We start from the raw sequence: 15,718 nt of genomic DNA, 5'->3' as shown, positions 1-15,718 counted from the left end.
ACCACCCACACTAGACTCTCCCCACAGGCCCAAACCCTTGAAAGTTCAGGTGCCAAGTAAAGTAAAAGTATTTCCCTGATTTAAAAAAAGTAAAAGTTTGAAAATCTCTTGGAGCATCAACACTTTTAAACAATTTTATGACCAAATTAAAAAGAAAGTTTGCACCACAGGTGTTAAGAAAAAGTTCTTCCCTAAATCTGATCCTGTAAACTCTCATGTCCCCTGAGAAACCATGGAGGGAGATGGAATCCTTTCCTCTGCAGGTTGTTCTTCATGATTTGAAGTCAAATGACTCTGAGAATGGAAGACAGCTCTTGGGTCTTGAGTCTTTGGGGTTTTGTTTGTTTTCTTTTTTGTCCACACACTTGGTGGGATCTTAGTTCCCTGACCAGAGATCAAACTCATGCATGGAGTCTTAACCACTGGACCACCAGGAAAGTGCCTGGGTCCAGGGCTTTAGAATCCTGAATATCAAACCAACCAGATCTTTGGCAGCCCTGGCTGGTTGTGACAGGACAAGATTGTGTGACTCAGTTCAGTTTCAACATCTACACGTGGGAGTTGATCGGAAAAGGGAGTACCAACACTCACACTAAACCTACTGTCCTCAGTGTGATGGAGGAGGGGCAGTGGCACCCCTTATCAGCTTCTCCCTACCTCAGGACCAGTCTGTGGCCACAAAGCCATGAAGTGTTTAGCCATCCCACCTAAACACTGCCCTAAGTTACTAAGCAAACATGGTGGCCGCCTGGGAGGCTCAGATGCTGAAGGTTGGCACACTTCATCAGAGTTTTCCTATTCCTTCAAGCACCATAAAACCTTGCGACAGGAGATGAAAGGGCTGGGACAAGGTGGAACAGGAGGTGAATAACGAATGCAGTCCCTGAGAATTCCCAGGGCCCCTCTGGAGAAACTCAGGGGCTGACATTCTTGCTCTCATTCTGTGACTGCGTTTGCTATGGACAGCCCGGCTCAACCTTAATCCTGTGGTGACCAGATCACTCTCGTGATCCACTTCAGAGTGAGTATGCCCGCTTCAAAAGAGCCCCCTCACACCGCCGCAGCCTGCAACCACCCCTACACACAAATGAAAGCATTTTTCTTCTTTCCTGTTTTGAAACAGAAATGATTGAGTATCCCCGCTTCAGAAGAGCCCCTTTACACCCCTGCAGCCGGCAACCACCCCTACATAGAAATGAAAGCATTTTCTTTTCTTTTTTGAAACAGAAATGATTGCCCACGAGGGGGGGTGCTATATTTGTCATCATAAAAATCTTAATACTGATAATCATAAAAAAAAAATAGCAACTACCTAAAAGACTTCTTCGGAGAAGGCGATGGCACCCCACTCCAGTACTCTTGCCTGAAAAATCCCATGGACGGAGGAGCCTGGTGGGCTGCGGTCCATGGGGTCGCTGAGGGTCGGACACGACTGAAGGACTTCCCTTTCCCTTTTCACTTTCATGCATTGGAGAAGGAAATGGCAACCCACTCCAGTGTTCTTGCCTGGAGAATCCCAGGGACGGGGGAGCCTGGTGGGCTGCCGTCTATGGGGTCGCACAGAGTCGGACACGACTGAAGCGACTTAGCAGCAGCAGCAGCAGCAGCAAAAGACTTGTTAAAAGTGTGGAAGAGCACATCATGCAGTAATTTAAAAATAAGTAATTTAAAAATATATATATGTGTGTTCACACATAACTTCTAATGAATTGTCAAAATGATTGCAATGTAACATTAAAATCTTAAAGTTAAGCCACAAAATTATAAAATTAAAAAAAAAAAAAACTGACCTCAAATTATCCTTAAAATGCAAGTAAGAAAAAGACTAGAGAAAAGTGCAACAAAATACTAACAATGCGGATGGGCTTTATGGGTAACTGAACATGTACTATTTTCATATTCAGAATAAAAGATAAAATGGGATAATATATGTAGAATACACAGGCAACACCAGCACCGTATGAGTTTTTATTTTGCACACCCATACAACACAAACATAGTGATTTCTAAAAGAAGTTAAGATAATGACAGATAACAGATACACGGTTCTACAGTTTTTAAAATGCTTTCAAATACGTTATTCATCATTTTGTCATTACAATGATGTGCCAGGTATATCAGATGAAGTTGGCTTTATACAATAATAACCCTTTATAATAATGATCTCTACTAAGTAAATTATTTTAAAAAATTTTCAAACACACATGTGTAAGATACAATAAAATATCAATTTATGTTTAAGTAAATTAAAATTTTAAGAAATCTTCAACATCCAGGGCATAGAGTTTAGGGCAAAACAATGGTCCCCATACTTCTACCAGAGTTTATAAAACAAACAAACCAAAAGTAAAATTTAAAAAAAGCAAAAATCATGTATATCGCCCATCCATACAACATAACCCAAAGCAGTTTTAGACTTCCCTGATGGCTCAGACGGTAAAGCATCTGTCTACAATGCAGGAGACCCGGGTTCGAGCCCTGGGTTGGGAAGATCCCCTGGAGAAGGAAATGGCAATCCACTCCAGTATTATTGCCTGGAAAATCCCATGGACAGAGGAGCCTGGAAGGCTACAGTCTATGGCGTCACAAACAAACAAACCAGAAGTAAAATTTTAAAAAAGCAAAAATCATGTATATCGCCCATCTATACAACATACCCCAAAGCAGTTTTAAATTCATATTATAAGTGATGAAGTAGCAGTGAGTACAACTTCGATTTCAGCATTTAAGTCATAAGCATTACATAAGTTCTTAAAACACATCAACTTAGTCACATTTAAAACTCTCTTACCTCCAGTTAGACATAAGCCTATGATGATGACTAGAATGAAACTCAGGAAAACAGAGGCAAGGACCATCCAGAGTTTGCACTTTCCAATCAACTTCTTATTACAAGAGCTCCAAGGGCTTTCCTTGTCAGCCTGGAAAGCAGAGGGAGACTGTGATGCAGTCATTTGACTTCAAGAAACATTTTTTAATGCTTACTATGGGCCAGTGACACAGAAATGAAGGCAGCAGGATCCTGATCTCAAGGAACTCCACTCTACTGAGTCAAGTTTATGGAGCCTCATAAAGAAGTTAAGGAGAACATGCTCTGGGGACTCTGAGGTGGGAAGAACAGGCAAGATTTTGAAAGATGAACAGAGAAAGGCATTCCAAACCCAGGAAAGAACATCCTCAGCATTGATTCATAATGAAATTGGCTAAAAGATTCATCTGATGGGAATGCAGGTTTCAGAGGCAAGTAACGACAGTTAAGATCGGAGAGAATGAAAGGTTGGAGCGTCCCTGAAGAGGGTCTCGAATGCTGCCAGAGTGGTGTTGACTTAATCTGGTCTGTACTGGGAACCCACTGAAGATTTTGGGTACGCAAAAGCTGAGTAGACGATTAAGAGAAAAATAATGTATAGTTTAGACCAAGAAAAAGCTAAGAACCTTCTGCTGTGGCCCAGACTCTGTGTAATAAGGAAGGAACACAAGGAAATAAGCCTGCAGTGTGTTCAGTGATGCAGAGGGTGGGGTCAAAGTAAATAATTACAACCAATATGGTCTACAGAACACCATTTCACTTATCTAAACAGCCCTGCAAGGGAGGTGTTGGTGTTGTTACTTAGTCATCAATTAGTGTCCAATTCTTCTGCAACCCCATGCACTGTAGCCCTCCAGGCTCCTCTGGCCTTGGGATTTCCCAGGCAAGAATACTGGAATGGGTTGCCATTTCCTTCTCCAGGGAATCTTCCCAACCCAGGGGTTGAACCCTTGTCTCCTGCATTGGCAGGTGGATTCTTTACTACTGAGCCACAAGGGAAGCCCTAACTTGAAGTTAGGATAATAGAAATTACATAAAGTGAAAAGCAAAGAAAACAGAGTGAATAAATGACAGAGCAATGAAGAACTGTGGGACAATATTAAACAACGCAGTACAAAGATAACTGGAATCCCAGAGGGAGAATAAAAAACTGGGGGCAGATAAAATATTTGAAGAAATACTGGATAAAACACATCCTAAGACTACAGACAGGCAGAAAACTACATACTTAAGAAACTTAAGAGTCTAAACTTAGGGAAAACAAACTGTACCTAGACAAATATTCAAATTGCTAAAATCCAAACACACAAAAAATCTTGAAGGCAGCTGGAGGAAACTCATTTTACCTACCCTTGTGGCTTTAATGGTTTTGTCCCTAGATTCATATGTTAATGTCCTAAACCACCTTACCCACCACCCCAGTGTGGCTGTATTTGGACATGGGCCTGGTAAAGAAGTAATAGAGAATGAAGTTCTAAGGGTGGGATTAGTGTCCTTATGGGGCTTCCCAGGTGGCATTAGCGGTAAAGAACCTCCCAATCCAGGAGACATAGGAGATGCTGTTTCCGTCCCTGGGTGGAGATCCCCTGGAGGAGGGCATGATAACTCACTCCAGTATTCCTACCTGAAGAATCCTATGGACAGAACAGCCTGGTGGCCTGTAGGCCATAGGGTCACAAAGAGTCGGACACCACTGAAGTGACTTAGCACACACACACACCACGCAGGGTCCTTATAAGAAGATACCAGAGAACTCACACTGTCTCTCTCTCCCTCTGTGAACATGCACCAAGAAAAGGACATGGGACGATACACTGAGAAGGTGGCCTTCTACTGCCAGGGAGAGAGCTCTCACCAGAAACCAACCACGCTGGCACCCTGATCTTGGACATCCAGTCTCCTGGACTGTGAGAAAATTAATTTCTGTTGTTTAAGCCACCTGCCCTGTGGTGCTCTGTCACAGCAGCCCGAGGAGACTGCAACACCTACAAGGGAACAAAGATAAGTCCACTTCGAAGAAGCAGTTTGGGAGAGGTCGGCCGGGTTGGGGTTGTATGCTGGCTGAGTGTCACATGGCTCTCCCTCTAGTCCACAGCCTCCCCGCATCAGCGTGTGGAGCTCCACTTACGTGTGCACCCAGCTCTCTCCTCTCTCAGTACTGTAGCTAACCCCTAAAAGGTTCCATTCCTCTTCTCCTATGTCCTACATGAAAACCATGGGAAACAATGGAATATGATGGACAAAAAATGTGGATCTGGACCTGGATCCCAATCCCAGTTATACTACTTAAAGGCAGGCTGACTATCAGCAAACTTCTTACTGAAACTCACTGGCCCCGAGGTTCACAACTGTAAAACATATTAAGTAATAAATCTGGCTCACAGGACTGTTGTAAACACTAGAGATCACGCAGACGAAGCACTTGCTGGACAAGGGCAGGATGGTGGTCGCGCTGTGGCACCCCGGAGCGCACTTGACATTGGCTTTCAACATGGGAGCCAGTGGGTTACACTGAGTGTTCACCTTCCCACCAAGCAGCAGCAGGCACCTCCTGGATTGATGCCTTGTTAACCTTCTCTCCCATGGTGACTTTAGCGGGAGCCATCAGGAAAGGAAACTGTCCACATAAGGACAATGCAGTTTTTCTTACTGAGTGGGTCCCAACCCTCAGAGTCTCCTGAAGGGAAATTTAAACAACACACACCTAGGCACAGATTACAGGGGAAATGGACAGCCCCAGTTTGAAAATGTAAATCTCCCAACCTGAATCAACTGCTTTACCAGAGGTGGGTGGGGGGCCCTGGTCTGGAGCCTCCTGCTCTTCGGAAACCAGGTAAAGTCTCTTCCTTTTGTGAAGGCCTTGCTACCAGGCTGTCCTCAGAGAGCACCCAGTATATGAGCTGTCCACACAGCTAATCTGCTGTGGCAACCACCTGCCTTGTCTGGTTTCAGGTCCAAAAATAAACAAATACTGGCCTTGTTTCCCTAGGGAAAGTGAAACCACCCAGAGTGAGGAGTGGCTCTTAAAATTCCCCTGTTCTTATATCCCACACCTCATACAGGTAACAGGCACTTAATAAATGTGTGCTCCTGAGTTACAGTGGGTGCCCCAAGTATTGAAAATGTACTTGAAAAGTTCTAGAGTAGAGGTCACACTTTGGAGCCCCTGCGTGCATTGGCCCTTCAGGTGGTGTATGGTGAGGGGACGGCGTAAAGGCCCCAATATCTAGACAGAGGCAGACCCTCTTGAGGGTGTCTGGAGTCTGAGCGTAAGCCCCTCTCACTCTCACCTGAAGCCTGAGCACTGCTCCACGGTCACCAAGGCTAGGGGCTCAACAAGGCACACGGCAAAGGGGAGCCCAGTACAAGAAGCCTTGAACTTCTCAGGGGATAGAAACCTATCTTCCTGTTAACAGAGGTCCTGAGACATAGTTTTAGTTCTTAAGAGACAGCAGGGACCACAAGTCAGTTCTGTTCAGTTAAGTCACTCAGTCATGTCCGACTCTTTGCGACCCCATGGACTGTAGCACACTAGGCTTCCCTGTCCATCACCAACTCCCGGAGCTCATTCAAACTCATGTCCATCAAGTCGGTGATACCATCCAACCATCTCATCCTCTGTCTACCCCTTCTCCTCCCACCTTCAATATTTCCCAGTATCAGGGACTTTTCAAGTGAGTCAGTTCTTCACATCAGGTGGCCAAATTATTGGAGTTTCAGCTTCAGCATCAGTCCTTCCAATGAATATTCAGGACTGATTTTTCTTAGGATTGGATCCCCTTATAGTCCAAGGGACTCTCAAGAGTCTTCTACAACACCACAGTTCAAAAGCTTCAATTTTTCAGACCTCAGCTTTCTTTATAGTCCAACTCTCAGATCCATACATGACTACTGGAAAAACCATAGCTTTGACTAGACAGACTTTTGTTGGCAAAGTAATGTCTCTGTTTTTGAATATGCTGTCTAGGTTGGTCATAGCTTTTCTTCCAAGGAGCGTGTTTTAATTTCATGGCTGCAGGTACCATCTGCAGTGATTTTGGAGCCTGAAAAAATAAGTCTCTCACTGTTTCCCTTGTTTCCCCATCTCTTTGCCATAGGACCAGATGCCATGATCTTATTTTCTGAATGCTGAGTTTCAAGCCAACTTTTTCACTCTCCTCTTTCACTTTCATCAAAAGGCTCTTTATTTTCTTCTTTGCTTTCTGCCATAAGGGTGGTGTCATCTGCATATCTGAGGTTATTGATATTTCTTCTGGAAATCTTGATTACAGCTTGTGCTTCCTCCAGCCCAGCATTTCACATGATATACTGTGCATATAAGTTAAATTAGCAGGGTGACAATATACAGCCTTGACGCACTCCTTTCCCGATTTGGAACTAGTGAGCTGTTCCATGTACAGTTTTAACTGTTGCTTCCTGACCTGCATACAGATTTCTCAGGAGACAGGTCAGGTGGGCTGGTATTCCCATCTCTTGAAGAATTTTCCACAGTTTGTTGTGATCCACAGTCAAAGGCTTTGGAATAGTCAATAAAGCAGAAGTAGACATTTTTCTGGAACTCTCTTGCTTTTTCAATGATCCAATAGATGTTGGCAATTTGATCTATGGTTCCTCTGCCTTTTCTAAATCCAGCTTGAACATCTGGAAGTTCATGGTTCAAATACTGTTGAAGCCTGACTTGGAGAATTTTGAGCATTACTTTGCTAGCATGTGAGATGAGTGCAATTGTGCAGTAGTTTGAACCTTCTTTGGCATTGCCTTTCTTTGGGATTGAAACGAAAACTGACCTCTTCCAGTCCTGTGACCACTGCTGAGTTTTCCAAATTTGCTGGCATATTAAGTGCAGCACTTTCACAGCATCATCTTTTAGGATTTGAAATAGCTCAACTAGGATTCCATCACCTCCACTAGCTTTGTTTGTAGTGATGCTTCCTAAGGTCCACCCAACTTTGGATTCCAGCACGTCTGGCTTTAGGTGAGTGATCACACCATCGTGATTATCTGGGGTCATGAAGATCTTTTTTGTACAGTTCTTCTGTGTATTCTTGCCCTCTTCTTAATATCTTGTGCTTCTGTTAGGCCCATACTGTTTCTGTCCTTTATTGTGCCCATCTTTGCATGAAATGTTCCCTTGGTATCTTTAATTTTCTTGAAGAGATCTCTTTCCCATTCTATTGTTTTCCTCTATTGCTTTGCAATGATCATTGAAATTTTTATCTCTCCTTGCTATTCTTTTGAACTCTGCAGTCAAATGCATATACCTTTCCTTTTCTCCTTTGCTTTTCGCTTCTCTTCTTTTCTCAGCTATTTGTAAGGCCTCCTCAGACAAACATTTTGCCTTTTTGTATTTCTTCTTCTTGGGGATGGTCTTGATCACTGTCTCTTGTACAATGTCATGAACCTCCGTCCATAGTTCCTCAGGCACTCTGTCTATCAGAGGTAAGTCCTTTAAATCTATTTGTCACTTCCACTGTATAATTGTAAGGGATTTGATTCAGGTCATACTTGAATGGTCTAGTGGTTTTCCCTATTTTCTTCAATGTAAGCCTGAATTTGGCAATAAAGAGTTCATGATCTGAGCCACAGTCAGCTCCCGGTCTTGTTTTTGTTGACTGTATAGAGCTTCTCCATCTTTGGCTGCAAAGAATATAATCAATCTGATTTTTGTATTGACTGTCTGGTGATGTCCATGTGTGCAGTCTTCTCTTGTGTTGTTGGAAGAGGGTGTTTGCTATGACCAGTGCGTTCTCTTGGCAAAACTCTGTTAGCCTTTGACCTGCTTCTTTTTTGTACTCCAAGACCAAATTTGCCTGTTACTCCAGGTATCTCTTGACTTCCTACTTTTGCATTCCAGCCCCCTATAATAAAGAGGACATCTTTTTGGGGTGTTAGTTCTAGAAGGTCTTGTAGGTCTTCATAGAACCATTCAACTTCAGCTTCTTCAGAATTACTGGCCAGAGCATAGACTTGGATTACTGTGATACTGAATGGTTTGCCTTGGAAACGAGCAGAGATCATTCTGTCATTTTTGAGACTGCATCAAAGTACTGCATTTTGGACTCTTTTGTTGACTCTGATGGCTACTCCATTTCTTCTAAGGGATTCTTGCCCACAGTAGTAGATATAATGGTCATCTGAGTTATATTCACCCATTCCAGTCCATTTTAATTCACTGATTCCTAAAATGTCCATGTTCACTCTTGCCATCTCCTGTTTGATCACTTCCAATTTGCCTTGAGTCATGGACCTAACATTCCAGGTTCCTATGCAATATTGCTCTTTACAGCATCAGACTTTACTTCCATCACAAGTCACATTCACAACTGGGTGTTGTTTTTGCTTTGGCTCCATCTCTTCATTCTTTCTGGAGTTATTTTCCCACTGATTTCCAGTAGCATATTGGGCACCTACAACCTGGGGAGTTCATCTTTCAGTGTCCTATCTTTTTGCCTTTTCATGCTGTTCATGGGGTTCTCAAGGCAAGAATACTGAAGTGGTTTGCCATTCCCTTTTCCAGTTTTGTCAGAACTCTCCACCATGACCATCTTGGGTGGCCCTACACGAAATGGCCTGGAGTCTCCAATAAGCCAGAGAATGAGGGTCATGTACCTCTCTGGTCTTCGGGGCCTTCATATATGCTGTCCCCTAGAGACCACAACCAGGACCCTAGTGGTTTGATGAGACCAATATTCTGATTTCCTGGGTGAACTCGGCTCAGAATTACACAGCCCTCCTCTGTGGGAAATGCCTCTTCCAGTCCAGCCCATCACAGCCATCCTATATGCAGCCCCCTTCACCTGCCTGCTGTCAGCTCCAAGGCAGAGACCACAATCCTTTGAATGACTCATCTTCACATCCTATAAGTCATAGTAAAACGGTCAGTTAGCCACACACAAGACAACAACTGAGTACAGGGCTTCTCAGCTGTTTCTACATTAGAGTCAACCCAAGAATTCTTTTTAGAAGTGCCCCCAGGGGATTCCACTGGACCTTGAGGGTGCAGAGCCTCTGACACAAAAGATGTGTGCTACTCGTGCACACTGGGTCATAAAAACACACTGCCTCCTTCACTGGCTTCTTTAGTCTCTCTTGCCCAAGTTCTAGGTCATAAGGAGAGGCCACGGGAAGCTTTTTCTCCAGAGTGACTTTCAAAGATTTTTACAAACTGCATCTCACATTCAATGATTGAAGTATACGGCCCAAGAATTTTTGTGATTTTCCTTTGCCTATTCCCCCAGATTTTCACATCCCTCTTCAGATAAGGTTCAGATACATGACATACGGTCCTGCAACAATAGCAGGACTACATAGCTCTTGGATACAAAAGGCTTTTCTTCTCTTTGGCTCAAAGAGAAGCAGACATTATACGTGTGCACACTCGGTCTTTTCAGTCAGATCCAACTCTGCGATGCTATATACTGTAGCCCACCAGGCTCCTCCATCCATGGGATTCTCCAGGCAGAAATCCTGGAGTGGGTAGCCATTTCCTCCTCCGGGGGATATTCCCAGCCCAGGAATCAAACCCATGTCTCCTGCAGCTCCCGCATTGCAGGCAGATTCTTTACCACTGAGCAACCAGAGAAGCCCAGATATTACACAGATGAGGGGGAAATTTTCTTAGCACACAGTACAATCTATACTTTAATGTTCATTGTCGGACTTAATCTACTTGTTGACTGAAGCACAAAAGAGCCAGTTGATCCTAGTCCTAAATTCTAAACAACACATGGCAATGGGCTAATTTTTATCCAACTTATTCAAATCTGCCTTGCCCGCCTCAAAACTCTCCATGTACTGAATTAATAGTTCTTATTATTATGAGGCTACTATCCTTAAAAATGTCTCTGGGACTTCTGTTTAAAAACTGAGGTCAGAGTCCATGTAATAAGCCATAACAGAAAACTAGTCTTGGGACTTCCTTGGTGGTTCAGTGGCTAAGACTCCATGCTTTAAACACAGGCGGCCTGGGTTCGATCCCTGGTCAGGAAACCAACAGGCAGCAACTGAAGATCTCATATGCTGCAATGAAGATCAAAAATCCCATGTGTCACAACTAAGGCTAGGCACAGGCAAACAAACAATTGATTAAAAAAAAAAAAAGCTAATCTGGCTCAATTATTCCTGATGGCTTTTCCAGTTTTGACCCAACTTCACTGCCCTGTTTACACTGACAGTAGGCAAAGTGAAGTTCAATGGCTTACAATTTTTCCTTCAATTTCCAAACCCAAATTAAGAAAGGGAAAAAACTTCTTCCCATGACCCTTGAATACTCTCAGATATCCCTTCCAAGTAGGAAGATACTCCATGATATGGGATGTCTTCTTCCCAATGATGCCCAAACTGTTCCCTGCTCCTCACCCATCTACCCATCTGCCTGCAACTCCCTCATCAGTCCCGATACACCACTCAACTCCTCGTATTTCACCTACGTTCCATCACTTACAGAATCAGTAATAGTATATAGCTTAGGCAATTATATACAAATGAATATAAATTATGTGATTACGCCTATATATTCAAATTAGATGTACATATTAATGTGTGTGTATATATATATATATATATATATATATATATATATACATACACACATATGTGCTTCCCTCGTGGCTCAGATAGTAAAGAATCTACCTGCAGTGCAGGAGACCCAGGTTCCATCCCTGGGTCACGAAGATCCCCTGGAGAAGAGAATGGCTACCCATTCCAATATTCTTGTCTGGAGAATCTGCTACAGTACATGGGGTCGCAAAGAGTCGGACAGGACTGAGAGACTAACACTTTCACTTTTCATATATGTGCACACATATAAAATAAATCAACAAAAGCAGCGTAAGTCTGAATCCTAAAAAGCCTGGGTTCAATCTCAGAGCCAACGAACTTCAGTATTTTGGTAACTTCTCTGAGCCTCAAGTTCTTCACTCTGTCAAATCAGAATGAAGTTAGTTGTGCTAATTAAATGCATTTATGTAGCAGAAGTATTTGACACATGATAGGTACAAAACATATGGTTAATAAGACCACATGATCTTATGCTACATTTCAAAACTGGAAATCTTAACATACAGTATAAAGAGACCTACACACCAAATTCTTAAGAGTCTGTATCTCATGCTTATGCTACATTTGTTGACTTTTCAATTTAAAATACACTTCCACTGATGCTATGGAACCAAAGAGAATGATCAACACATTAGATGAGGATTTTTTCTCTTTTCTAAAGTTTTTCCTCTTCAAGCATTTCTAGAATGTTCTCCAAATGCTGATGTAACCTTCATCTGCACACCATTCTGTTCCTCACACAGCTATCCTATTCAGTGGCCTACAAAGCTAGTTCACAAGGAAGTCTCAGATATCTGTATACACCTGGCTAACAAGGAAGTAATTAAAACATGAAAGAGCAATCTCTACCAAGCAGGTACTAAACGATAATAAAATACTGACACCCTATATATGTCCGGCTCCTCCACTGACTTAATGTGCATTCCCAGGCTCACAGAGAAGACTGGTTGGCCACATTACATTACCGTCAGTTGACAGCTGGGAAAAGAAAACATACACCTTAGTTCCTTGCCTCGGGACACACCTTTTAGTAGGGAAGGTGTCACCAGAACTCAGATGTCTGGATTCAGTCCCAAACCATGAAGTCCCTGGGGTTCCTGGGTCTACCCAACATGAGGCAAGTACTCCCAGTTCCCACTCCCTGACATTGCCTTGGAGGACCCATACAAGTCCACCCAAGCAAGTCCACCATTACAACCACATACACAGAGATCAAATCATCTTTCTTCAACATTCCTTGTCCTATGGCATTCATCTTTCATTCAAATATAAAGTACCAAATTACTCTCCAGGGTACCTATAAAAGCAGACTTTACATTATTTCCAGGAATCAAGAAGAAGGCAAAAGCAATGCTTTCAACTTCTGAATTTCCTGTTTACCCCTCAAATTAACAGCTGAACAGTCAAAGAAACAGGAAGTGGAGGAGAGGGACCCAGAAAGGTCAGGTTGTAAGCATATGTATATACATGGGGAGGTCCATATACCTAGTATACATCAAGCCACTTTGAAGGGTTAATCAGAAGGTAGAATTCAAAGTCTCTGCTGTTTTACAAGCATTTGATGAGAATGAATAAGTTTCCTGTCACTGTTAGGGCTGAATCAGAAAAGAGTTCTGTCTAAACATCACCAGCGACTTTCTCAGAAACTGAAATGAGGCCAAAGCAAACGACCATAGTCTAGTTCTTTGAGACACGAACCTGGAAACTGAGCTAGGCAGGGCAAGTTCACTCCCACCCCACCCCCACCCCAGTCCTCTGTGCTAAGTGCTCAATCGCTTCAGTAGCAGACTCTTGGCGACCCCTCGGACTGCAACCGGCCAGGCTCCTCTGTCCGCGGGATTCTCCAGACAAGAATACTGGAGTGGGTTGCCATTTCCTTCTCTTGCCCTTTTTCTCCCTTCTCCCCTACATCTCTTTCTGCGAAACCAAATGTCCAGACTGGGCGAAGAAGACATAAAAGTGTGGACCCAGGGGATGGTTAGCCAAGATGGATGATAGTGGGCAGTGGGTGAAGGCTGGGGGTGGGGGAGTGGTAGGGGAACAAGTGGCAAGGCAGTATAGAAAAGGAAGGCTAAGAGATTCTCAAGAAAAGAAGACTCCGGTTATCATTCTAACTCTTTGCACCGGGGGTGGGGGTGGGGGGATTTTTGAAAGTTAAAAAAATTTTCAAAACCACCTCTGCTGCTGCTGCTGCTAAGTCGCTTCAGTCGTATCCTACTCTGTGCGACCCCACAGACGGCAACCCACCAGGCTCCGCCGTCCCTGGGATTCTCCAGGCAAGAACACTGGAATGGGTTGCCATTTCCTTCTCCAATGCATGAAAGTGAAAAGTCAAAGTGACGTCGCTCAGTCGTGTCCGACTCTTCGTGACCCCATGGACTGCAGCCCACCAGGCTCCTCTGCCCATGGGATTTTCCAGGCAAGAGTACTGGAGCGGGGTGCCATTTGATTCTCTCTCTGAAGAGAAGAGCGCACACTTCGCTGATAAAACTCCTTAATCCCTGAGTCGGAGGGATCCGAGGGCAGGCTCAGGCTGGAGGGCATTTCTGTGTCTGCTCCATTCAGAATGTTCCAGAGAGCACCAGCGGCGCTGGGGGTCGGCTGCGCCCCGGGAGCTGCCTGGAAACCTGAAAGTGTGCCCTACCACGCCCGGGTCCTGGCCTGCAGCTAACAGCGGCCAGAGCCAAGGAGAGCTCACCTGGACTGGGCAGGGCTCCTCGGCTAAAGAAAGGATGCCCTGGACGGCTCCGTTGAGAGGCGTCTGCTCGTCTGGCTGCTCTTGGATCACCGAGAGCTCCAGCTCATCTCCTGGAGATGGGGGACTGGCCCCCTCCATGAACCGGCAGAGGGGGACTAAACAGCCCGCCAAGAAGCAGTACGCACACACCCGCGGGTGCAGAGTCCAAAGTGGCCTAGCGAGCTACTCACTCCACCCCCGGGCGGGGAGGCCTCGGGTGGTAGGCGGGACCCGACGGGGCGGGGCGGGCAGGCAGCGGCCTTTATCGCGGGGGAAGCGCGCCTCGCTCCCTCCAGGCGCCACAGGCATTCCCAGCTGTGAGCTCACGAGCACGGCGGAAGAAGGCTGTTTTTCTGGTTTGTTCAGGGCGCTGCCTGCTCTGCCGTTTTCAATTCGCACAATTCAATACAAAGCAGAAGCTGAGTGGGTGGCCTGATTGGCCTTTGGGCTTTGACACGGATGGACATTCCACCCTCCCCGAGCAGTTGTCTGTTGCCAGGGCTTGCTCCAGCTTTCACTGCCTAGCAAAATTTCATTCATTTAATCCCATCACTTAGTGTCAAATAGATGGGGAAACAACGAAAGCAGTAAAAGACTTTATTTTCTTGGGCTCCAAAACCACTGTGGACGGTGACTGCAGCCATGAAATCAAGAGACTTGCTCCTTGGAAGAAAAGCTATGATAAACCTAGACCACATATAAAAAGAGACATTACTTTGTGGACAAAAGTCCATATAGTCAAAGCTATGGTTTTTCCAGGAGTCATGTATGAATGTGAGAGTTGACCATAAAGAAGGCTGAGTGCCAAAGAACTGACACTTTCAAACTGAAGTTTGGAGAAGACTGTTAAGAATCTCTTGGACTGCAAGAAGGTCAAACCAGTCAATCCCAAAGGAAATCAACCCTCAATATTCACTGAAAGGACTGATGCTGAAGCTGAAGCTCCAATACTTTGATCACCTGATGAGAAGAGCCGACTCATTGGAAAAGACCCTGATACTGGGACAGGTAGAAAGCAAGAGAAAGGGACGACAGAGGATGAGGTTGTTGTATGGCATCACCGACTCAATGGAGGTGAGTTTGAGCAAGATCTGGGAGATGGTGAAGGACAGGGAAGCCTGGCATGCTGCAGTTCATGGGGTCGCAAAGAGTCGGACAAGACTGAGTGCCTAAACAACAGCAACAATGCACATATAACTGTCTCCTGAGTGCCAGCCATCGTACAAGGTACTAAGCAAATGAAGGTGACTAATACACACAAACCCACTCCTTTCTTATGAGTCTAGAGTCAGACAAAGACACACTGATGAGTAGAGGAGGGGACTGCAGGCTCAGGAACCAGGATGCCTAGACTAATCCCCTCTCACTGCGAGAGGGGTTCTGAACTTCGAGACCTTGGGCTTCAGCTCTCTGTGCTGAATTTTCTCATCTGGAAAGTCAACCTAATGTTAATACCCACCTAATGGAGTTGTTGCCAGGATTAAAAGAGTTGATGTCAGCAAAGCAGTCAGACACATGCAGCTAACATTCATAAACCTTGGCGACGATTAAATGCGTTTGCGAAGAGGAGTCACAGGAACTGAGAGGGTAACAGGCAGGAAGGCCAGTTCAGT

The 15,718-nt window shown here is 44.6% G+C and overlaps 1 protein-coding gene across 1 annotated transcript in view; it reads right to left on the bottom strand.

Moving 5' to 3' along the window:
- The window catches only part of C1H3orf52 (chromosome 1 C3orf52 homolog), a 39,750-nt gene extending 25,546 nt beyond the window's left edge, over positions 1-14,204 (bottom strand). The window contains exons 1-2 of the mRNA XM_052645021.1: positions 14,067-14,204; positions 2,792-2,921 (exon numbers count right to left, since the gene is read on the bottom strand). Coding sequence (XP_052500981.1) covers positions 2,792-2,921; positions 14,067-14,204 — 268 coding nt within the window. The remainder of the gene's footprint in view (positions 1-2,791; positions 2,922-14,066) is intronic.
- Positions 14,205-15,718: the final 1,514 nt, after the last annotated feature.

The sequence above is a fragment of the Budorcas taxicolor genome, chromosome 1, assembly GCF_023091745.1.
Source record: "Budorcas taxicolor isolate Tak-1 chromosome 1, Takin1.1, whole genome shotgun sequence".
NCBI classification, from domain to species: Eukaryota; Metazoa; Chordata; class Mammalia; order Artiodactyla; family Bovidae; genus Budorcas; species Budorcas taxicolor.
This window is presented reverse-complemented; position numbering and strand designations above follow the sequence as displayed.